Here is a 23547-nt window from a genome sequence, read left to right on the forward strand (position 1 = left end):
CAACACCAGACTGAGCCAGGCTTTCTTCTAACACCCAACACTTCAGCCATCCTGCACAGGCTTTATTTAGAAACAAACACAAGAAAAACAAACAAACGCAAACTCTGATTTATATATTTTTATTTTTTACAAAAAATACATTTTAACAAGTAAATAGAAACCATTTCCATAAGTCCACCGTTGTCCAAAGTGTAAATGTACATTGTAAATTTGCCATTTTTAATATAGACATGTGCTCGATTTTGCCAGTTGTCTACAAGAAATTCAGCTACAGTTTGATGAAACATAATAAATAATGATTAAGAAATGGAAAAGCTACACACCAAGAAATGGGAAATATAAACTTTGCAAAAGTCATACATAGTTATATTACAGCCACCTCTTCCCAAATCAAACATTCAATTTCTCTTTTATAAAGTACAACAGTAGTGCATTCCCGTTATTGGCATAGAGAGAGATCTTCCACTGAAATACTGTCCATGGAAAGAATTCCACTGAACTGCAACTCAAAGGGACACCAAGTGATTAACTCAGGACAGTAGCAGTGCAAAAGCCAACAATATTGGCTTTATTTAAAAAAGAAAAAGAAAAACAAACCAACAACTTCCTAAAAATTAACATATTGAATAATAATTAAATGATTTTTTAAATTCATTTTTTGTATCTCAAAGCAAGACTAATTGTTCTGGATCACTCTTTGGGTGACCATTCCCACCACAGAGGAAAACAATAGTAATTAAATGATTTTTTAAATTTGTTTTTTGCATCTCAAAGCAATAATTATTTTTCTGGATCACTCCTTGAGTGACCAGTCCCACCACAGAGGAAAAAATGGATTTGCTGTCTTTGCCACCCAGTTTGTCATTCCCAATGACTTGGAAAGAAATCCCTGCAGTGGGCTGGGAATTCCTCTTGGTACCATTGCTTCCAGGTTTTCCCATGATCATGGAAAAATGGGAAGATTTAGAGCACACAACTCTAAAAGGGGAGATGTGAAAAAGAGGAATTCCCTCTTCCTGCCTAGAATAAAAACTGTCTAAAGCTGTTGGAGCTGAACATTTTCATCCTGTTTACACCACAGATAAAGAAACATCCCTCCTTTTCCAAGTGCTTCCATCCAATTAATCCATTCCCAGTTTTCAGGATATAACCCTTAAGAACCCTTCTTTTGGTAGTACCACACAAATATTCCCCAAATATGGCCCAAATTCTCACCTACTACTTACATTTCTATCCCATGAATGCAACACAGAACACTGCTGGGAGCAATGGAACAACACTGTGGGATACAACAACTCTGGGAAGGAAATCAAGGAAGTTCTTTTTTCTTTTTTTTGCATTTCTAAGATATTCCACTACTTTACAAGAGGAAATACTCACAGGTATTAATGTTTATATAAGATCCAAAGTCAACCAAAAGGTGTCTGTAGAAAAGTATTAAGATTCCTAATAGTAAAAATATCTGCAAATTTAATTACAAATACATTTCCAAAGCAAAATCCTTAATTAAGTACATCAGGGTGGGTCAGTATTGACAGTGCTCCTTGAGGAGGAAGTGAACAGCTAAATGTGGAATATTTACACTGAGAGAACCACCTATGTCAAATATATAAAGTGAAGCAGCCCCATTTACAGTCTGGAACCTGCAGGTTATAATGGAAGAGCAATAAAACTCTGCTAAAACACTGAGATTTTAAGTACTGCTGATTTCATGCATTTGTTCTACCACCTGCCCCAAGATCTCATCCACCACGTCGATGTCATAATTCACTTGCTGCAGGTCCAGGTCGGGCATGATGGTGGCCAGGAGCTGTCCCACGTTCACTCGGAGAGAGCGGAGCTTCAGGCTGGGGAGAGAACAGCACAGGATTAGCTGGGGATGGAATTCTGTGTGCAGAGCTCACCCAACAAAGCTGGACTCATAATCACACAGGAGATGCTCCATGACTCCCATAAACCAACAAAAAAATGGATGCAGGTAAAGCTGCATCAAGATTCTTTCTAAATCTACCAGTTTTTCTAAGCTTCTCTTCTGTTTTCAGCTTGAAGGGGGATATTCCCTCAGTTTCAAACCAATACTAAACTGAATTCCTGGCAGAAATATTTCAGAATAAGCATTGCTGCAATCCTTTTCCCCACACTATTTCTCAAAGCAGTATTAAGCCCTGGTATTTTTATCCATTTAGAAACCCAAACTACCACAACCCATGGGAACAAAAGGAGAGAAAAAGAGAGAAGGCAAGAAAGAGGAGTTTGTCCAAAGGCTTTAAAATATAAATAGGAAGTAAGAGTTATAGCCCAGGGAAAAGTCTGTGCCTCCCTTTTTTTGGTTTCTTTCCTGGATGGCCTTGCTGCGTCCTCTTCCTGATCAAACTGTTTTGCCATGAGCCATCCCTTCTGTGGCCCATTTCCTTCTACTCTCAGATCCTTTATCCAGTCCTCCCAGTGCTGCCATATCTCCATCAACTTGTGGGGGAAGTTACTTCCAAGTCCTGCATTAATTTGCTAATTCTTTTAACAAACACACATCAGAGCTATAAGGAAAAATAAAATTAAATGCTGACAGATACGTTTTTTATGTGGGTCAATTTCTTTTTTAAGACTGAAAGGGGTCTCTGGAAATTGTCCAGGTTATTCTCCACGGTGCCAGGGTGCCCAGCAGTCCCTGGTTGGGCTCCCAGTGCCCAGCAGCAGGGAGGAGGCACTTGCCCAGCCCAGCCCAGCCGGAGCTGGGTGGTGCCACCAGCAGAGTGCACTGCGGGCTGACGCTGCACTGCCACACCCAGCACCTCGGGGACTTCCTCCCCCTGCTTTCCCAGGAGCTGCCTCCAGCTTCTGCTCCTGATCCTGTGGAATTTTCAGGGGTTTTTCTCCAGCTCCTTTGTCCAGTTTGTCAAAGTCCCTCAGCAGCAGTTCTGCCCTCCTGAGCTCCCTCCAATTTGATGGCATCAGAAATTTATTGAGTTCATTTGGCTCTGTCAGCCAGGCCGTGAATCCCACAAACCCCAGGGCTGGAAGAGAACTTTGGGATTATCCAGTCCAACAATCAGCCCAAAATGACATCCCCAGGGCCACATCCAGACTCCTCCTGAGCACTCCCACAGACAGTGACTCCAAACCCCCCTGGGCAGCTCAGCCCAAGGCCTGACCACTCTGCCAGAGAAATTTTCTGTGCCAATCTCCAGCCTGAGCCTGCCCTGGTGCCATTTGAGGCCATTTCCTCTCCTCCTTTCCCTTGGGACACGGCAGCAGAGCCTGACCCCCACGCCCCCTCACTGCCCCTCCTGTCAGGGACTTGTGCAGAGCCACAAGGTCCCCCTGAGCCCCCTTTTCTCCAGACTCAGCCCCTTTCCAGCTCCCTCAGCTGCTTCTCCCAGGATGTGTTTTCCAGCCCCTCCCCTGGCCATGCTCCAGCCCCTCAATGTCCTTTTAAAGTGGCACAGAACTGGACACGGGACTTGAGGTGCAAAAGCCTTTTCCATTCTTGGCTGCTGATCCCCAGTTTGCCCTCAGTCCCCCCATGCTGGTTGTCCTTACTCCCTTTTTGACTCACATGGGGCTGCTGATGGCTTCCAGGTAGATTTATTCCGTGTTTTCCCTGAGATTGAGGCTGCAGTGCCAGGAGGGAGCTCCTAAATATGGGCATAACAACTGCCTTTTTCCAGGAATGTTAATTTCTGGAGACACTACAAGGCCCTCAGCTCCCTGTGAAATGCCTCTCATCTGGTCCCAGGGATCCATTTGCTGAATTGATCCCTTAACTGACTCACCTTTTATCAAGCTGATGCTTCCCCCCTTGGATTCTCCCCTGGCAGGGACCTCAGCTCACTCTGCTTCCACCTGCTCTGGGTTTTTTGTGTGTGTGCTATTCCCACTTCCCAAGAGCTCCAAGCTCTCCAGCTGAAACACATGCTGTGTTTCTCTGAAGTTTCACCCCTTGTTTAATTCCAAGATACACCCTGGACCCTGATTCCACAGGATTTGCCTGCAGCAAGGAGTTCCTACAGGAAAGTTCCAAACCCAGACTCTTCAGCTGATTCAAGAGAGAAAAACTGACTCTCAAAGTGAAGTTCATTACACAGCAGAAAATAATGATCACCCTCCTCTTTCCTGCCTCCTTTTTCTCTCCTTGGTTTGCAAGTTGTGTTTAGAAATTAAACAACATTTTGGGTATTTTCAGAAGTATCTGTTTGCTATTCTGTTGTGGCCAATCCTGCTCACACAAATCATAAATCACAAACATCACTTGATAAAAAAGAAAAAACAACAACATTAGTTAGGAGTCACAAAAGGCAGTAGAAAAGAATTGCAAGCATCACATTTTATTATACAATTATCAGACATAACCTTCATCATCAAAACATTTGAAATACAACCAAAAAGCAAAAATCTTGAAATAACATCTAGAAAGAACAAAACTGATACCTTTCTCCATCAGAAAAATTTACAGAGTCTTCTACATTACTGGTGGTAGAATCATTTGCACGTGCTACAGCCTGTGGGATTGAAGCTTTTAACTGAGCCAGCTCTGCCTTGAGCTCCTCACACTGACAGGCCATTTGATTCTTCTCCACTTCCAGGACTTCAATCTGCCAATCAAAAGAAAAATAAAGCTGTAAAAACTATTCAAAACCTTGTGTAGTAGAAATGCTGTGAAACAGGGAGTAAAAAATAGAGATAATTGAAGTGTCAGGAGTGTTTTAGCAGATGTACCTGGCTTTTGTATCCGTCTCTCTCAGTGGTGCACTTGTCCAGCTGCCTGAAAACATCATCCAGCTGCACTGCCATCTCATCCACCTCACTCTTGCTCTCTCCATCAGCACATTTGCTGCACTCAGTCTTTAGGTTCTGCAGGGTGCTGCACTGCTCCTTGAGCGTTGCTATCTCCCCCAGGGCCTGCTCATAGAGAGCTGTCACCTCTGCCAAGCTCCTCCCGTCAGCATTCCCTTCTCCACAGCAGGGAACTGTCTCAGTTGCCTGATGGCACATCTCCTTTTTTACATATTTGTTATTCATCTCCAAAAGCTGCTGTTCCAGTGTTTCCACTTGTTTGGTTAACGCTTCACATTTGCTTTGGTACATTTCTTTTTCTCTGTTCAATGACTGCAGCTGATTTTTCAGTTCACTTTCCATCTCTACAGATGTCTCAGGAACACCATTGACCTTGTGCTGCTGTTCCTTTTCCATCCCTGCCCCAGGAATCTGGACTGGGATGTCTTCCACCTCCTCCTTTTTCACCACCAGCTTTGGGAGCTCTGTCTGTGTTGCTGAGCTCAGCTGTTCACTTCTTGCCTCTGAAGTGGTTGCACTGCAAGGTTCCCCCACGGGAGCATTTTCCTTCTGCTTCTCCTCCTGATCCAAATTGATACATTCCGTTTTTACCACAGGAACATCAGGATCTGCTGAAGGCTTTGGAGTGCTGCTCTCCTCTAAAATGATGACATCTTCATCATCATCCTCCTCCTCGTGGTTGCTGAATGTTTGGTCACTGAGCCGAGGTGTCTTTAGGGACACGGGTGTGGCACAGCTCTGCGTCCTCCTTTTGAGACTGAGGAGGAAAATATTAAAATAATCACTTGATTTGCTTAAATGCTGCCAAATCATTTGTTTCCACCCACATGCTGTGTTTCTCTGAGCACTGTTCAAAAATTACCACGCCAGAAATTCACCTGCAGGAATAAATTCCTGTAAAAACAAGTGCCTGCCATCCACACACTCCCCCATTATTCTGAAACAGACCCAGTATTCCCAGGAACATCCCCACAGTTTCAGGAAAACGGCCTGTGGAGTGAGGAGAACACAAATTCTGTTCCTGAGCAGACAAATCACTAAAAATGCTCCTTTGTCATTTTCTTGCATTCACTTTTGTACTTGACAAAGTCTCCTGGAGCTTCCAATGCTCCCAGAATTCCCACAGGCATTTCAGCAGCTAAAGCTGCCCCAAACGCCATCATTTTCACTAAGTTATTAATTTTAGAAATAAACAGGAATCTCCTTTGTACAGGTCCACTCACCTGCTATCAGCATCCAAATGAGAGGAAGGTACTTTAATTAAAATAGGCAGAGATCTTCTAACAGAAGCATCTGATGATTTTGCTATAAGTAACCTTGGAAGAGCTTCCTTTGCATTCGGAGATGAGAATGTTTTGAAGTCTTTACTTGAAGAAACTGATGTTTTTAACAATATTTCATTACTGATCTATAAGACAATGCAAGTTAAGAATGGAAATAAACAGGTATTAGTAGATTCTTCAGGAGAGATTTCAGCAGTTCTTTATATACCAACACCTAAAATTCTGACATGGTCATATCTAAGTACCTCCTTGAACCCAGGCTCAGGATTTTGGGATGAGAAAGGCTGACTAGACTACTGCAAATCCCACTTTTTCATTTTAAAGTGCTGTGCAGAATCCCAGGAAAGAGCTTTTCCCAAGCTCTGTCTCTGTCAGAGACTCCAGGACAGACATCCCTGGGAAAGCTGCTCATGGTTCACTCAGTTGGCCCAAAATGAGCAATTATTTCACTTTTAGAAGTTCCTTTTGTACTGGGGGAGATGTAATGGCAGAGAAATAGTAAAATTAAATAAATAAGTTAAAACAGCACATACAGCATCTCTTCTGCAGAAATGATCTTAGGTCAGAAATTGACTTTGAATGCAACTGAAATGAAATCCCACTCAGAAAATTTGATTCTGAGTTACAGTCCAGACATTCCCATCAAACACCTTGATCTGCATCTGGTTTAATCTGAATTTGAGTGTCTCCTTGCACAAGTGTAGCTGTTCCACCTCTGTCTATCCCCAATTCTAAGAGCATCTTTACTTTTACATCCTCAGCACATCTCTCCAGCAAGTCCCCTTTCAAGAACAGGGTGTCCTGCCATAAACAGCCACCAGTGACTGCCACCTCCTCTAGTTTTGGCAGGAGACCTTTGTCCCTCTCAAACTCCTTCCTAAGGAGAAAGAAATGGTGGATTTTCCATCACTGGGGAGCAAAGAAAGGGGATTTTGGGTTTTCTCAGGGTGAGCAAATCCTGCAGAGCCACCAGAGTACAAGTGGATGTTGAAGCAGACACTGGCCCCCAGGGCACGCTCCTGCCAGCCTCAGCAGTTACCTGGTGGCTGTACTCCAGTCTCCTCTTCAGTTTTTCCCTGTCCCTGCACAGCAGCAAGGAAAAAACAGAAATTAAGAGCTTAGATTCAAACTGTTAATTCATTATAAAAACTAAATATAAGATCTAAAAGCAAACACAATACTCCTCATCTCAGTTAGATACAATAATCCAAGTATTCTTGTTTATTGAATGAAAATTTCCTCAGGAAGCTGGAAGCTTGTCTGAAGTTAGCTTAACTTCCAACAAGTTCTCTATAGATTATTTATTAAAATATTTAAAACCCCAAACTCCCACTTCTAGAATGTGAGGCAGCATCACAATTACCCAAATCAGTTTTTGTCACACACCTTAGCCAAGAACTCTTTTATTCCTAAATAAATGTATTGATCTTTTCAATATGCTTCAATGTGCACCTTTGAAAGTCACAGATCCAAGGTCTCCTAACAGCCCTCAGAGTTTGCTTCTGGGACATCCCAAACTCATTTATTTATGGAACATCCCAAACTGATTGCTCATTTATTTATGGGATATCCCAAACTGATTATTCCGCAGTGCCCAATCCTCTGGAACATCATCTCTCTGGGAGCTGGACTGTCACTCCAACTGCTGCACAGCTCTCCTTGGTAGCTGTTAGATTTGAGAGCCCTGTAAAAGTCTCCAGGACTCACTTTTTCTTGTAGGTTTTCTCGTACGTGGGGTGTATTAAATCATCATCCTCTGGTTCTTCTGGCACGTTACAGTTCCTGAGGGAAGGAAGGGGACAGTAAAAATCCCACAACAGAAGGAGCTGAACACCCCTGCTGCTGCCAGGTGGTCTGGGAGGTGTCCCTGGGCTCTGTCCTTACCTGAACTGGGGGTCAGGGTTGAGGGAGCAGTACCACTTCTCCGGCAAGTGCTCGATTCCGTCCGGGAGCTTCCGCCACTTGAGGCACGCGTCACACTGCACCCACGTCTGGTCAGGCTGTTTCCTGGGGAAAAGCCAAAATAAATCAGCATCTGCACACCAGAGAGGGCTCTCCTATCAGATAAGGCAGTGACAGTGTGCTCAGCTCTCTGCTGTCACACTGGGACTCACTGGATCTCCTCGACGGGCAGAGCTAAGGGATATTCCTCGTTTTTCTTGGTTTTCATCTCGTTCCAGTAATCGTTGAGCTTTTCTCCCAGTGCTGCTATCGTGAGTCTACAAAGAAAAGAATTTAAAGATCACCTTGAATAATCCAACTCTAGCACAGAAAAAAAACTTTATAAACTCCAGTGACAGAAAAAGTGCATTAACCACTTTAATATTTCTAATTGCACAAGAGTGGGGAAAAAAGCTTTTCTAAAAGCTTTTCCTTTTTTCTTTTATAAAAAGTTTTTATTTAGAAACCTTTAGAAATGAGGAATTGTCTGAAGTCATGTTTTTCAGCAATGGAATTCCTGGAAATACAAGTCAGAGCACAAAGACTGAAATCAAGAGTGCTGCTGATGGACAGAGCAAATCCTGGAGGGGCTTCACCAGCTCAGCCTCAACCAGAGAATTAAAAAAGGCACCAAACCAATCCAGCACCTGACCCTGGTTCTGGCTGTTCTGTGCATCCCAAGTGCAGGTTCATGGCTGCTCTCAGGCTGATGTCCAATTTTGCAACAAGGATCTGGCAAGCATTTGATATAAAGTCTGCACTCTGGTAAAAGGAGCAGCTCAGGCAGGTGAGAACCCAGGGTAATTCTCAGTTTTGTTTCCTGCTCAGGGCTCATGGTGCAGCTCAGGGACTCCCAGAGCTGGCACAGCCAGGAGGGAGAGGTGAGCAACAACGACAAAGCCCCCAGGTGAGGGGAAGTGAGGACAGCCCCTGGAATTGAGCTGTGAGCAATCCAGTGGATGAGTAACCAGCCCAGCCCTCCCTGGCCCAGCTCAGCCCCTCCCACTGCCCCGGGCCCCGAACCAACACAAATGTTTGTGCAGTGAACTCGTGTGCCCCAGAGCTCGGATCCAGGTCACCTCAGCAGGGACTGCTGAGCCAGGGGACACCAGAAGGGCAGAAAGGAGCAGCGAGGCAGGGATGGGACCACTTCCCCTTTGTGGGGAGGGAAGAAGTGCAGAGCACCTTGCCATCAGGTTCACAACTTTCCAGCCCAAAACAAAAACATCTTGTGAAAACCTGGAGCACTGCTGGCACAAAAACCTTCACAGGAGATGTTTCAAGTGTTGTGTCACTGTGCCCACCCACATTCCAAGTGCAGGGGAGGCGGCTGGGGATAAAACCAGAGAAAGCTGGGAAGTTACATTCCCATTTAACAGTACTGAAACCAGAGGTGAAATGCAGCTGGCAGGGGGAATCTGCTCCTGGGTGATGAACAATGAGCAGAGTGGAGACACCACAGGTGCTGCTGGAATCCCTGCAGGAATGGGAACTCCATGGCACCAGGAGCTGACAGAGCAGCCACGAGAGGAGAAGCTGCTGCTGAAGCAGCAGCTGGGGTGCAATCCCTCTCTTCAGATGAACTTGGCTCATTATTTAATTTAATTGTAAGATTAACTCACACCTCCACCCCAAAGTTATGTCCAGGAACAACTGGATGTGGCATTTTAAGGTTTGGAGGTCTTTTCCAACCTTAATGATCCTCTGATTCTCCCCACTTGTCTGGATATTGACTTAATTACATTTTTTGGACAGACTGGTTGGGCACAAAGTTCCAGATTTCCTGGGGTGCTGACAGACAAATCAAACCCAAGGGATTGAGGAAATCCCCCTTTCATGTGAAGTGTTCAAAAAACCCCAAGTGAAACCATTCCCTGCTCCCTGTGGGTGCCATGGGCATTCCCAGTTCCTGCCCCTCTGCCAAGGGACTGTTGGTGCCACACACAGGAAATGGCTCAGGATCACCAATGTCTGCAATCAATGCCCAAAATTTCCATATTAAAATCCACATTAAAAGCACTGTTGGGCACATGGAAAATGCCTCCTCCTGAACACCCACAAAAGAGTATCCAGGGGAAAACATAGGAACAAGGCTGGTGTGGATATTGTGGAAAAATATTTATAAGGAAGGGGAAAGAGACAGAGAGGGGGCAGACAAAAAAGGGTCTAAAAAGAGCTGTTTGCATTTAAGCCAGGTTTGGCCACAACACCAGAAACTTTTATTCTTTCTATTTAAAGAAGCAGCTTTATCAAGTGTTTCCCAGGAAAGGGTAATACAGGCTAGAAAATGCAGATAAAAATACCTGTATTCATTGGTGTAGTCAAAATCTTGTTTGTTGTGAGTTGGTTTTAGGAAGTTGCATTCAATAATCCCAACAACACCCACACCCATGTTGTTTGCCTGCAGGGAATTAAAGTTTATCAGGAAAACCAACACAAAATCCATGCCAATATTGCAAGAGTTTGCTGGAGGTAATTATTAACTGTATCTACACTGGACAAAAAGGATTTTCTGGCTCATGACTCCTCTCCAAGGAGAGAGTCTTGATAAAAACCCCCTAAAGCACAAATCTTCTGCTCCACCCCTCTTTTTGTCCTGAAAGATGTGATCAGATTCATATTTTTGTATCAAACAGCTTAAAAACCAAACAACTTAATACAATTTTTAACTGCTGCACACAGTAAAAAAGGTGATTTTATAAAGTATACATCAATATCTTGCTTCCCATCCATATTCTTTTTTAAAATCAGTGTTTGAATGAAATTTATCAAGACATTAAAATATTCTGAAGCCTCAATTTCTTACCTTTAACTGACAGCCAACTCTCTCATAAGCTTTGATGAGTCTGTTTTTGTGGTACATCATTATTCCATAATGATCTTTGTTCCTGCAGTTAAATCCAAAAGTAATTCTGACTGTTTTGGCCTTTGAGCAGATATTAAGGAAAAACAGGGTGAATATCATGGAACACAAAAAATAAAGAGTTACTCTAAGTGGGTCTTAGAGCTTTCTTTTCTTATATTGAGATAATTCCTTCAGTAGGACTTCAAAAAAACAACCAAAAAATAACCCAAAATTCATTAATACAACTGAACAAAATCCAGTCACAGAATTCAGTTCTGCAAAGGAAATATTAAAGGATACATTGAGAAATTTGGGTCTGTAAATATCCGTCTCGATGAAGGCCAAACTCTTGGAAACCAGCTGTGTTTTCACCTTCTGTCCTCTCAGGATGATCTGCATGGTTGGCTTCAGGTACAAAATACTGCAGTAAGCCTAGAAAACAGATTCTATTAAAATTAAATCATTTACATCCTCCAGCTTCCAAAAATAAATCCAATTTTAAAGATCCAACACGTACTCTTAGGGAGTAATCACTTTCTGGAACAATCTGGTCCAGTCTCTCCTGTTTTTTGTAGCCTCTTTTGCCTGTTTCATCCAAGTCTTCTGGAATTCTAATGTCGTATTTATCCTTGTCAAAGTCAAATTCTGGTTTGTCATTTTTATCTCTAAGAATGAAGATGGGAAAATGTATTACTTATAGGAGAAAAAAGCAAATACAAGAAGTGTTGTGGTGGAGCCAGGAAAGAAGGCAGAAAAGGGGAATTCCTCAGAGATTTGCTAAAATTCACATCTGAGTCCAACTTCCCATTTTTCAAACTGCACATAGCTTGTTCCAGTTATTCCACACACAAAGAACCCCCAAATGCTTCTATGTTTTTATACACTGAAAGAAAATGTGAAATGAATGAGAGGTAAGAGACTGGATTTATCTTACTTTCGAAGATTCCAGATGATGATCCTGGTGCCTTTTTTCCCTATGATGGCATCCAGCTCTGCCAGTAATTTCTCCTCAGTAGAGAACAAGGAATGGGTCAGGATGGCCTTGAGGCTGTTCTTGGATTCTGCTGGGTCACTGATCTGCCGTGGCCACTGCTAAGGACAGCGACTTGGAATGGGGCAGAGATGTCAGAAAAGAGGGAATTTCAGGACTCACTTCCCAGCTTCTCATTCCACATCTCAGAACTCCTACAAGGTTAAACGTTTTAACCAATTACACCCAGAATTTTCTCACTGATGACTCCTCTCCAAGGAGAAAAATTTGACATAAATACCCATATATAAATTTGAAAATTTGATACAAATTTTCATATAACTTCATTTTTATATAAATTATTTCAAATTTGAAATTTTTATATAAATTTGAAAATTTTCTCCTCTCCAAGGAGAAAGTTGATGTAAACATCCATACATAAATTTGAAAAATGGATATAATTTTTTATATAAATTAATTTTTGATATCAATGATAGCAAATTTGAAAATTAGATATAATTTTGAAAATTTGATATGAATTTGAATTTTTTCTCCTCTCCAAGGTGAAAATTTTTATATAAACATCTATATATACATTTGAAAATTGGATATACATTTTAATAAAAATTCATTTTTGACATAAATTGAAAATTGATATAAATTTGAAAAATGGATATAAATTTTCATATAAATAAATTTTTCCTATAAATGATCTAAAATTCGAAATTTTGATAGAAATTCAAAATTTTGATAGAAATTCAAAATTTTGATAGAAATTCAAAATTGTCTCCTCTCCAAGGAGAAAATTTTGATATAAACATCTATATATACATTTGAAAATTTGATCTAAATTTTAATATAAATTCATTTTGGACATAAATTATATCAAATTTGAAAAATTGATATAAATTTGAAAATTTGATATAAATTTTCATATAAATCAATTTTTCTTATATGAAATTCAAAATTTTGACAGAAATTCAAAATTTCGACAGAAATTCAAAATTTCGACAGAAATTCAAAATTTCGACAGAAATTCAAAATTTCGACAGAAATTCAAAATTTCGACAGAAATTCAAAATTTCGACAGAAATTCAAAATTTCGACAGAAATTCAAAATTGTCTCCTCTCCAAGGAGAAAATTTTGATACAAACATCCACAAAAGCAGCCAAAGATTCCCTCTGGGTGACGCTATCCCCCAAATTTGGGCCGCAGCCACAACTTTTCACGGGAACGCTGAAAGGATATGTTGGTTGGTGAACGTCACGATGGGAACCATGACGTGCTCTGCTTTGGTGACTTCCAGGAAGGTCTGGGACAGCAGCCCCACGCTCATGGTGTCCCCGTTCTTGGTGAAGACGATGGCGTCCTTGCCCAGGCGCATGGAGCCCGACTTGAAGCCGTTGCCGTAGAGCCCCACGGGAACGCGGCCGTTCATCATCGACTTCTCGCTGAAGCCAAAGCTGCAACGGGGAAAACACCAGCAGGGTCGTGCCTGGTCGGTTTGAGGGTCGGTTTGAGCTTTGATGTTTTTCACATTCTGTGCTGCTTTAGTGTGCACTTCTGAGCTTCACATTATGGGATGGTGAGCTCTGTGCACAGAGCAGGGAGACAAAACAATTCCTGCTCCAGCTGGGCACCAAGGACAAATGATCCAAATCTCAGCCCAGGAGCACAAACCCCGTGGGCTGCAGAGAGAAAAACAAGCAGGATGGGACTGCAGGGGCTGCAGCTGGGATTGGACACTGAACTGCAATGTGCACATGGAGCAGAGCTGAGCCCAGGGAGAGACCCCGGCAGCGCTCGTGCATTTTGGGACCATTTGGGTTCATCTTGGGTGCAGCCCTGGCTGGGCTCTGGTGCTGCCCAAGGTGGATCCAGGGAGGCCTTTTCATAAATCCCTGCTTTATTCTTTAATTCTGCTCTAGCTCAGCCTCACAAGGCATCAAGGGTGGGAAAAAAATCCCTGCAAAACTTAAGAGTTCAAGAGATGCAAGTGCAGGACTTGGCAAATTATTTAACCCAACCCTCATGTTTTAGAGGTCAGGGATTCCTGAAAAATTAAATCCTGGAATCACCCAAACAATGCTGCTAAAACCACACAGCAACAACTCAGGAAAATCTACTTTCAGCTTTTAAGTATGGAACAGAAATATCCATACTTGGAAATAAGTATGGAATAGAACGTTTGGAATTAGGTGAAAAAGCATTTTTATGAGAATCTGATAGTTATCCTGTAATTTCACAATAAATACTAATAAAAGCCTCTAACCCTGTCTTTTTCCTCTCTCCACTTCCTAGAAAGTTTGATTCACAAGTTTGCCATTTCTGTATCACACTTCAAATAAAACAAGGACCTGCATATGGAATTTAGGATTTATTATGGTATCTAACCGAAAAATAACAGTTTGAATTCAAGCTTGCTCAAATTTACATCTGCAGGCAGAGCAATTTTTTGCACTAAGAGAGAAATAACATAGAAAGCTTTTTGCTACTGTAGAAATAAGAAAAAAATTAGCTCCAACCCTATAGAATATTTAAAGATAAATAGACAATTATTTAAAACATAGGAAATCCATTAGTTTTTCTACAGTACATTCTATTATCTCAGTGGGTTTAAGCTGAATATTTCCTTTTCTCTCATTCACTAACTTACATTAAAGCAAGTGTATCTGTGCCCACAGTGACCAAAATCCCCTCTCAGGGGGTGCTTTGTGCTTTTAGCACTTGGATCTCACACACTGCATGTACCAAATTATTCTTATTAATATCATTATTATTATTAATGATGATGATGATAGTAAAAATAAAATATTTGAATTCTCTTTATCTCCACTAACAGCCACTACAGAGAGTCTCCACAGCATAAAGGGAAGGCTGAGAGAAAGGATGACAGGAAATGATGAGGTACAAGTTCCCTGACAAAGTTACAGGGAAGCTTTAGCAGCACCTGCCTGCTTTGGAGTCTCACTTGGACCTTCAGAAATGCTGAATTTATCAGCAAAACAAGTGAATTACGGATGAGAAACAGGAATGCACTGAGCAACAGCAGAAGCAGAGGTGGAATTTGTACGAGACAGGGCTAAGGAGGCTCCCACCTGAGCATTTTGTGCAGCTTCTCGGAGTTCATGCCGTTGCCGTTATCGGTGAACGTCAGGCAGATGTTGTCATTGATGACGGTCTTGTCGATCCAGATCTGTTTGGCACTCACATCTGGATCATAGGCATTGTCTGAGGGAAAGGAAAGCAGTGTGGGAGACAAGAAAACCAAAATTCAGCTAAGTGCAAACACATTTTAAAGTCAATCAGAGTGTTAGGATGGAACAGCTGCATCCAACCCAGAGGAACCCCACCCAAACCAACACAAAACCCCCCAGATCATCAATGACAGCAGAACAGGACCAAAGGTGCAGCTGGAGGTGAGCAGCTCACACGAGAACAGAAAATGAAACCAAGCCGAGATTCCAGTTTCGTTTCCTGCCTGCAGAGCAGCTGGTGCAATGTCTGCTTTCTCCCAGCCCTAACAGAGGGAAGTTGCAAAATGCTTTAGACTCAACTTTCTGTTTACAGGATGTGAAACTCAAACACGAGTGAAAAAGAAACCAGGGCTCCACAAAGCCCTCCTCAGCTGCCCCAACACCACTTTTGTCCATCTTTTCCCCTCATCCCCAGGGATTTGGCAGGGGGAAGAAGGGTGGGATGTGATGGCACCTCTGCCTCACTGCCTGCTCTGCAGGTTCAGCTGAGAGACAGAAAACAGCTCAAGCCAATAAAAGCAATCACAGGTTGGTGACTGAAACCTTGGCAGGTTTCTTCCTATAAACTTTAAGTCCAAATTACATCACAGTGAAGTATTTCATAAAATGTATTTCAGCATCACAAAAGAGGACATACAGGTACAGCTGAAAGTTGGGAAGTATTTGGAGTGTGAAAAGAGCTGAGATGATTGAACAGATTGTACTCCCAAACCAGCCAGGCCTTTCCACAGCCACAGGGCTCTGGATTCCTCCTCTGGGACAGCTTTGGCCTCATCCAGCTGAAAAATCCCTGTTTTCTTCTGTTAGGTTAATTTTCTGGAGGAATGGGGGGAAAAGGAAAGAGGGGAAAGGAGGAACAGAGGAGTGGCTCCCTTTGGCAGCAGCAAAGTGCTCAATCAGCTTGGCTGGGGTCCCAAGCCACACCTTTATTTTGAGGAACCAGCTCATCATTCCCTGACTGTGGAAAAGAGGAACACTGGAGATGTCAATTAATTTCTGTTCACAATCAAAGGCAAGATGATCAATAGGAGTTAGCAGACAGAGGCACAAGCCCCAAGTAATGCAGGTAACAGCACCAGAACAAAAAGCAAAACACTGAGGATGTTCAGCCAGGTCTTCTCCTAAAAGGAAGGAAAATGGGTTTGTAACAAGAATTATTCCAAGCTGATCACCTACCTATGAGTTCTGCAATTGCACTGAAGGGCCAGGTGTGACTGGTGGAGTTGGTGTGCAAGAACTTTGGGCACAGCTGGAATAAAGCACAAGCAGGGCATTAGTTTGTGCTCTCCAAGGCAGAAACCAGGCTGTTAAATAAAGGAAATTTCATGAGGCTGGTTTGGACAGCACCACCAAAAGGCTGTAATTGAATTGGTTTCTGGGTGTTGGCAGGGAACATTGACACAGCTTTTGAAGAGGAAATCCAGCACAGGCTCAGCATGTTCTGAGCATGACTGTCATCCTCACAGTCTTTATCTTTGTAAAAATATAAGGAATTGTTTCTATCTAATGATGACAGAGGTTAAAGAAAACATCAAAGCCATGGTCCAAATCCAGTAACAGAAGCTCTCAGATGTTAAAAAGTCACATTTTAAACCAGGAGGATTCAAACTTCATGTGAAGAGTGAGCAGCACCCAATACCCTCTGGGGTCACTGTCTGTGCCCACAGTGACCAAAATCCTCTCTCAGGGAGTGCTTTGTCTTTTTAGCAATTGTATCTCACATACTTCACATACCCAAAGGCACAGGCACTGCCAGAATTAGATGAAAATATGCAAACAAAGCACCTCTTTATGGGATATAACCTGGAGATGTCAGTGCCAAAAGAATTGCCAAGCAGCCACAGCCTAGGCTCACTTCAAGACTTGGAAAAGCAGAACTAAAAATCCATGTAAGTTAAGGACCCATCCACGCAACACTTGGAGAAATTTTAACTGCTGCAGCTGCTTCTTGTGTGTGCATTACCCCTGAGGAAATCCATGGTTACACTCCTACAAAGCCTTTAACACAAACCCCCTGCACAGATTTGCTCAAGCCCCCCTGCCAGTCGTGGTGATGGCAGAAAATGCAAGCACCTATGAACACAAAACACTGCAAACAGCCCTTGTACCACTGAGTTACACAAAACCACAACATAATCCAGATTATTATACAGGGAAAATCTGAGAGAGATTATAAATACTGTGTACACACCCATACTGCAGAATTTTTACAGAGTTACTTGTTGTAAAGCACTTTTATCAAGGTATGATGTGTAAATAAAACTCAAGTGTAAACAAAAGTGCAAATAAAGGCAAGCAGCCACTTCAGAGCTCCAAGGTGAAAAGGAATGATGCTAAAAGCAAATCCTAGAGCCACAAACCAGGCACCAGAGCAGGAGAAAGGCACAGGGAGAAGCAGCAGCCCTGGTTCAGAGCAACAGAACGTGCCAAGAGCCATCACCTCGGTTCTCAGGTCACAGCAGCACATGACACAATTCCAACTGCAACCTAATCCCTGCATTTCTCCATGGAGCACCAGAGGGAGGAGACAGCACCTTCCTCACTGCCATCTGTGCTGCAGAGCTCCAGGTTTACAGAATCTGGTGCATGGAGTCAGGCTAAGCCAGGCTGCTCCAAGTAATTCTGAATCCAAAAGAAAATTCCTCTGGGCTATTAATGGAAACCTCACATGTGCCATGGCATGTGGGTAAAAGGATCTTTGGATTTCTCCCTCTGCTGGGCAGGAGCTCAGGGGATCCTCAGAGCCCTGGGTCATCCTCCTCATCTGATTCTCCAGCATCTACTCCTTGGTTTTCTAAACTTCGGGATCAAAATCCTCCAGAAACAACTGGTGGGGATTTCCCACCTGAAATCCCTCCCTGGCAAAGCAAAACCACATTTAAAAATCCCAACCCACCACAGGGATGCATATTCAGGGATTTGGCATCTGCTCAGCTCCCTGCTGAGACACTGAACAACTCCAGCCACAGAGGAGGCTGGAAATGCTGGATTCATTGCTGGATTCCCTGCTGGATTCATTGCTGCATTCCCTGCTGGATTCATTGCTGCATTCCCTGAAATCTCAGCAAGAGGGACTTGGCAAGAAGTCCTGACTGTAGTTTTGTCAGAGGCACCAACTCACACTTGGGAGTCTCATGGAATCCCTGAGGCTGGAAAAGCCCTCCCAGCCCATGGAGTCCCAGCTGTGCCCCATGCCCACCTTGTCCCCAGCCCAGAGCACTCAGTGCCACCTCCAGGGGACACCTGCAGGGATGGGCACTGCCAAGCTCCCTGGGCAGCCCTGCCAAGGCCTAGCCTTTCTTCTTTCCAGGAAGAAATTCCTTCTGAAAAGGAAGCAGCACCTCCCCTGACCATCAGACAATGCTGAGGAAGGACAGAAAGAACGTCAGTGTCACCCACAGTGGCATCATCACCAATAAATGTCCTTTTTTGCCTGTGAACCAAACCATTCTGTGTGCACAGAAATCAAACCTTGCCTGTGTAACACAACAGCTCCACTGCTGTGAACCACTGGGAATTCTGAAAACAACGTCACAGGAATCCTGCTGGCATTCCCCAGATCACTGCCTGGGGGAGGGCTTGAGCAAGGCTGCAAGTGGCTCACAGGACTGGGAATTGGGACAGGTAAAGGAAGGGGAAGATGGGAACTGGAATCAATCTCCCATCCCTCAGCAAAAGCTGAGCAAGTGTGCCACAGGGAATTCATGGGACAGTCACCTCAGAGCACAGAATTCCACACTGCTCTGGGCTGGGACTGTAGAGACCACCTAGCCCCAGGCAGGGACACTTCCCAGCACAGCAGGATGCTCCAAGCCACACCAGCCTGGCCTTCCTCACTGAGACAAGGGCACAAAAGCAGATTAAAGAGCAGCAGAGCAGTGCTTTAAGGCCATCAGTTTTGTAGTTTCCTCCAGAGCAATCCAGCTGTCAGCAACCACTCCCTGATTCCTGATGAACTCACCAGGAAATATTTCAGTCCGTTTGTCCTTACACTTCATTCATCAATGCATCACTTTAATTAGCTCATAATTAATTGAGATTCAGTAAGAGCTGAACACTCACTTTACCAATCCAGCTGTTTTGCTCGCTCAGCCAAACGTATTTTGTTATGAAGTGGGTTTTGTTCAGTAATTTCATTTTTTCTGTGCAGCCAAATGCAACTCAAACGTGCACATCTGAAACTGAACTGTCCTGAGAACAGCATCTCCTGCAGTTACAGCCAGCAAATATTGAATAAAGCAGTTTATCTCTCAAAAATAACAGGTAGCTTTGGGAATTTCAGTTTTCCACCCCTTGCAGATCCTAAGGTGTGCACAAATCCCAAACCCCTGCAGAGTTGACCTCATCTTGGGAATTACTGCTTGCACATAATAAATTATTGGGGTTTTTTTTTATGTGTCACCCATCACCACTACTGTAATTCATGCATTTGAGTGGAAAATACATCTTGGTTTAACCTGCATTTATTTAACAACTTCTTGGGAACAACTCTACCATTTTCATGGAATTCCTGAGGCTGGAAAAGCCCTCCCAGCCCATGGAGTCCCAGCTGTGCCCCATGGCCACCTTGTCCCCAGCCCAGAGCACTCAGTGCCACCTCCAGGGGACACCTGCAGGGATGGGCACTGCCAAGCTCCCTGGGCAGCCCCTGCCAAGGCCTGAGCTCCCTTTCCAGACAGAAATTCCTCCTGGAACTTCCTGAAATTTCTCCTGCCAGCTCCACAATCCCAGGTCAGCACTGCTCAATGAACCACATCAAGGGACAGATCCAAATTAAAAACCACTCTTAAAATATTAACCTGGATCACTTCCCTGAGCTGCTTCATTGTTCAGCTGGACAAAAATATCGCCAGCAGGAGATAAATTCCAGGCTGGGAAGGAGTTCCCAGGCCCTCCCAGTGCCTCTGAATCCACGGGAAATACTTTGTATCCCAAAGAGCTGCGACTACCAGCTCTGCCCACAATTCTCTGCATTACAAAGCCTTTTACAAACCCGGTCAAAACTGCATCAGCTGCTTCACCTGAGCAAAAAAAAAAAACAACCAAAAACCCTACAAAACCTACAGCTTTCACTGGAAAGCCACTGAATGCAAATTCTCAGCTGTGCCTGCAGCAGACAAAACCAAAGAGCAGCCTAAAAATAATTCAGAAAGTTACCAAGTGCATCTTGTTTCGTTTGTACTTCTGAGAGTTCAGCTTGGCAAAGTGATTTCAACCTCAGAATGATTTTAAACTCTGAACTGCCACATGCAAAGGCTGATTTTTGAGACTTTTTCCTCTCAAGATGACCAATAATATGTCCAAAAAGTAATAATAAATCCAAATCTTTATCTAAAACAGCAGGACAGTCCTGCTGCAATAAAATATCACGGAAACTGTGGATTTAAAACACTTCCAAGAATTAAAGGTCTGAAATCAAAATCAAAATGCAATTTTGGAACTTCAAGGAGATGATATTTAGAGCTCATCTCTAGAATAATTTATTTAGCAACTTTTATTAGGGTAATATAAATTCATATTAAAGTAACAGAAATGGATACCAGGGTAACATAAATCGATATTAGGTGATAAAATTTCAGCCAGAGTCAATGATCTGGGAGGTCTTTCCCATCCTAAAGGATTCCGTAATTCCAGCAGTGCTGAACATATTCGAACACACCTTTTCAACTCAAATATTTCATAAGTTACTCATCAGAGCACTCCTGCTTCTTCCCACTGTTCTAAAGCAAGGTGACGAGAACAGGTGAGATTTAGAAGCACTAACTTGGAAAAACCCCTCCTGTTTCACCTGCAAAAGCAGCTTTAACTTCATTCCCACCGGCACAAACGAAAGCCCGACTGCCACAACAACACTGCGACTGAAAACACAGCACAGCAGCACCGAACCGCGCCAACACTCATCCCTCTCACACGCAATTAGGGTTAAAATGTAATTAGGCCGCTCGCAATAAAAGCAGTTAAGATGTGAAATTACAAGTCGGCAATTGGAGGTCACGGCGCTGGCCAGAGGCGGGGAAATCCCGCCCCGGCACCGAGCCCACCCAGCCCTCAGCCTCCCCTCGGACAGCCCGGCCGGCCCGGGAGCGGGGAGCTCTGCCGGCTGCGAGCCGGGCTGAGGGCGGGGAGCCCCCGGCCCCTCGTCCCCGCAGAGACGCGGCGCTCCCCGCCCCGTGAGGGAGTGACCCTGGGAGCGCCCAAGGCCAGCCCGGACGGCGCTGGGACGGCGGAAGGTGTCCCCGGCCATGGCAGCGGGTCGGAAGGGGGCCGGCCCCGGGCCGGTGGCTCAGGTGGCGTGGCCCGGCCGGCCGCGGCCCCGCCGCCCCCGGCACTCACCGCGCTCAGCCGGATCCCGCCCTGTGTTTTCGCCGCCATCTTCAGGCCGCGGCCCCGCGCGCGCTTCCGCCTCCCCGCGGCCTTCCGCGCTTCCGGCGCCGGGCGCGCGCGCGCGGGGCGGGGCTGGCGGTGGAGCCACGCCCCCTCAGCCTGTGGGCGGGGCCGGGGCTGAGGGCGCTGTGAGGGGATGGCGGCGGGGCGGGGTGAGGGCTGGGTTGCATTGGACATCATCCCGGCCGGCTGTGCCCGAGCCCCGCCTCGTCCCCAGTGCAGAGCCCTGAGTGCCGCCTCCAGGTGGCACCTCCAGTGATGGGCACTCCAAAGCTCCTTGGGCAGCCCCTGGCAAGGCTTGAGCACCCTTTCCAGGAAAAAAAAAAATTTCTCAGTATCCAGCCTAAACTTCCACCGGCCCGAGCTGAGGCCGTTCCCTCTGCTCCTGTCCCTGTTCCTGGAGCAGAGCCCGACCCCCCGGCTGTCCCCTCCTGGCAGGGACTTGTGCAGAGCCACAAGGGCCCCTGAGCCTCCTTTGCTCCAGCCTCAGCCCCTTCCCAGCTCCCTCAGCCCCTGCTGGGGCTCCAGCCCCTTCCCAGCTCCGTTCCCTGCCCTGGACACCTGGAATCAGCAGAAATGCCGAAGTAGAAACTGCTCTGGGGAGCCAGACGGGAACACTCCGAGTGCCTGGAGAGCGGGAGCGCTGTGGGAAAGTGCCCCAGTGGGGAAAGCCCTGGGGGTGCTGGGGACAGGGCTGGACACGAGCCCAGGGGTGCCCAGGTGGGCAAGAGGCCCCTGGCAGCTGGGCTGGATGAGGAATTGTGTGTCCAGCAGGAGCAGGGCAGGGATTGTCCCTCTGGGCTGGCTCTGAGAGGCCCCTCCAGGGCTGTGCCCAGTTCTGCTCCTGCAGGAGAGACCTGGAGGGGCTGGAGCGTGTCCAGGGCAGGGAACGGAGCTGGGAAGGGGCTGGAGCCCCAGCAGGGGCTGAGGGAGCTGGGAAGGGGCTGAGGCTGGAGCAAAGGAGGCTCAGGGGCCCTTGTGGCTCTGCACAAGTCCCTGCCAGGAGGGGACAGCCGGGGGGGTCGGGCTCTGCTCCAGGGAACAGGGACAGGAGCAGAGGGAACGGCCTCAGGCTGGGCCAGGGCAGGCTCAGGGTGGATATTTGGAAACATTCCTTCCTGGAAAGGATGGTCAAACACTGGAACAGGACATTCAGGGTTGTGGTGGAATCCCCATCCCTGGAAACGTTAAAAAAAACCTGTGGTTGTGGCACTTGAGGCTGGGGTTTAATGGTGAACGTGGTGGTGGTGCTGGGGTCATGGCTGGGTGTGAGGACTGAAATTATTTATGCCTTGAGAATTGTTATGAAAGACTTTTGCCCATTATACCAAAAACTCTGTAAAGAAACTGCAACCACAGCAGCCTCCACCTGAGTGGGACTTTGGACTGTAAGTTGAACTCCCAGGTACACTATTGTTGAATCATCCCAGCCTAGGGGCAGACAAACAGGACTGAGGGAGAGGGGAAAAAAGGAAAAGCCAAACCCAGCAGGGATCCTAGCCTGGCAGGGTTTGGGGTGTGGAGAGCACAGCCCACAGTGGCCAGCCTTCCACAGCCTCCTGCAACGAGGAGGGGAGGAGCTTTAGGGTGTCACCTCCCAGGTTCACCCGAAGTTCAGAGGTGCTGAGCACCCATCCTGCCTTACACAAAGCCCCAGCACCACAGGATGTTCACATGAGGGACACCTCAGGGGCCATCAGAATCCATCCCAAAATGTCCCCCTGAGTCATTCCTGAAGTCTTGAACCTCAGGACTTCAGGATGCAACAGAGCTGGAGTCTGCTGCAAGAGACAGCCCTGGGCATTGCCCCGGGCCTGAGCTACATTAACCCTTGGGATTCTGTGCCTTTGTGGGATCCTCGCACAAAGAGCACTGGAGAGGATCAACAGAACATCACTGGGATCCGTGGAGTGGTGACATTTTCTTTATTCTGTCCCTGCCACACCACTTTTCTATCTCTTTATTTTCTGTCTCTCATATTTAGTATTAGATAAAACCCATACTATTGTCATGGCGTATCATCTCGTTTGCACCTTAATTCAGGCAGAGACATTTTTAACAACTTTAATAACTGG

General features: G+C 45.2%; 1 protein-coding gene across 2 annotated transcripts; it reads right to left on the bottom strand.

Moving 5' to 3' along the window:
* Positions 1-103: 103 nt before the first annotated feature.
* On the bottom strand, positions 104-21555 carry MORC3 (MORC family CW-type zinc finger 3). Of its 2 annotated transcripts, none has more exons than XM_064406661.1 (17): positions 21422-21555; positions 16265-16337; positions 14930-15062; positions 13080-13294; positions 11795-11942; positions 11378-11525; positions 11161-11292; positions 10822-10941; positions 10319-10416; positions 8189-8293; positions 7959-8081; positions 7782-7856; positions 7114-7156; positions 6015-6199; positions 4714-5548; positions 4426-4589; positions 104-1847 (listed from the first exon to the last, which is right to left on the bottom strand). In XM_064406661.1, the coding sequence occupies exons 1-17, from the start codon at positions 21458-21460 to the stop codon at positions 1694-1696; spliced, it is 2790 nt and encodes a 929-aa protein (XP_064262731.1). In that variant the 5' UTR covers positions 21461-21555; the 3' UTR covers positions 104-1693. The 2 variants fall into 2 exon arrangements, with proteins under 2 accessions (XP_064262731.1, XP_064262738.1); XM_064406668.1 differs by lacking the exon at positions 21422-21555 and adding an exon at positions 20877-20900.
* Between the last annotated feature and the right edge of the window lie 1992 nt (positions 21556-23547).

The sequence above is a fragment of the Passer domesticus genome, chromosome 2, assembly GCF_036417665.1.
Source record: "Passer domesticus isolate bPasDom1 chromosome 2, bPasDom1.hap1, whole genome shotgun sequence".
In the NCBI taxonomy this organism is placed as follows: domain Eukaryota; kingdom Metazoa; phylum Chordata; class Aves; order Passeriformes; family Passeridae; genus Passer; species Passer domesticus.

What these genes read in the sequence shown, in the direction of transcription:
- MORC3 (XM_064406661.1), bottom strand. Translation starts at nt 21,460, where the DNA reads ATGGCGGCGAAAACACAGGGCGGGATCCGGCTGAGCGCG. An exon ending in CGTGACGTTCACCAACCAAC is followed by an intron (nt 11,943 to 13,079) that starts ATATCCTTTCAG and finishes AGCAGTGGCCAC; the next exon opens with GGCAGATCAGTGACCCAGCA. An exon ending in CATTTGGATGCTGATAGCAG is followed by an intron (nt 5,549 to 6,014) that starts GTGAGTGGACCT and finishes TTTCCTCCTCAG; the next exon opens with TCTCAAAAGGAGGACGCAGA.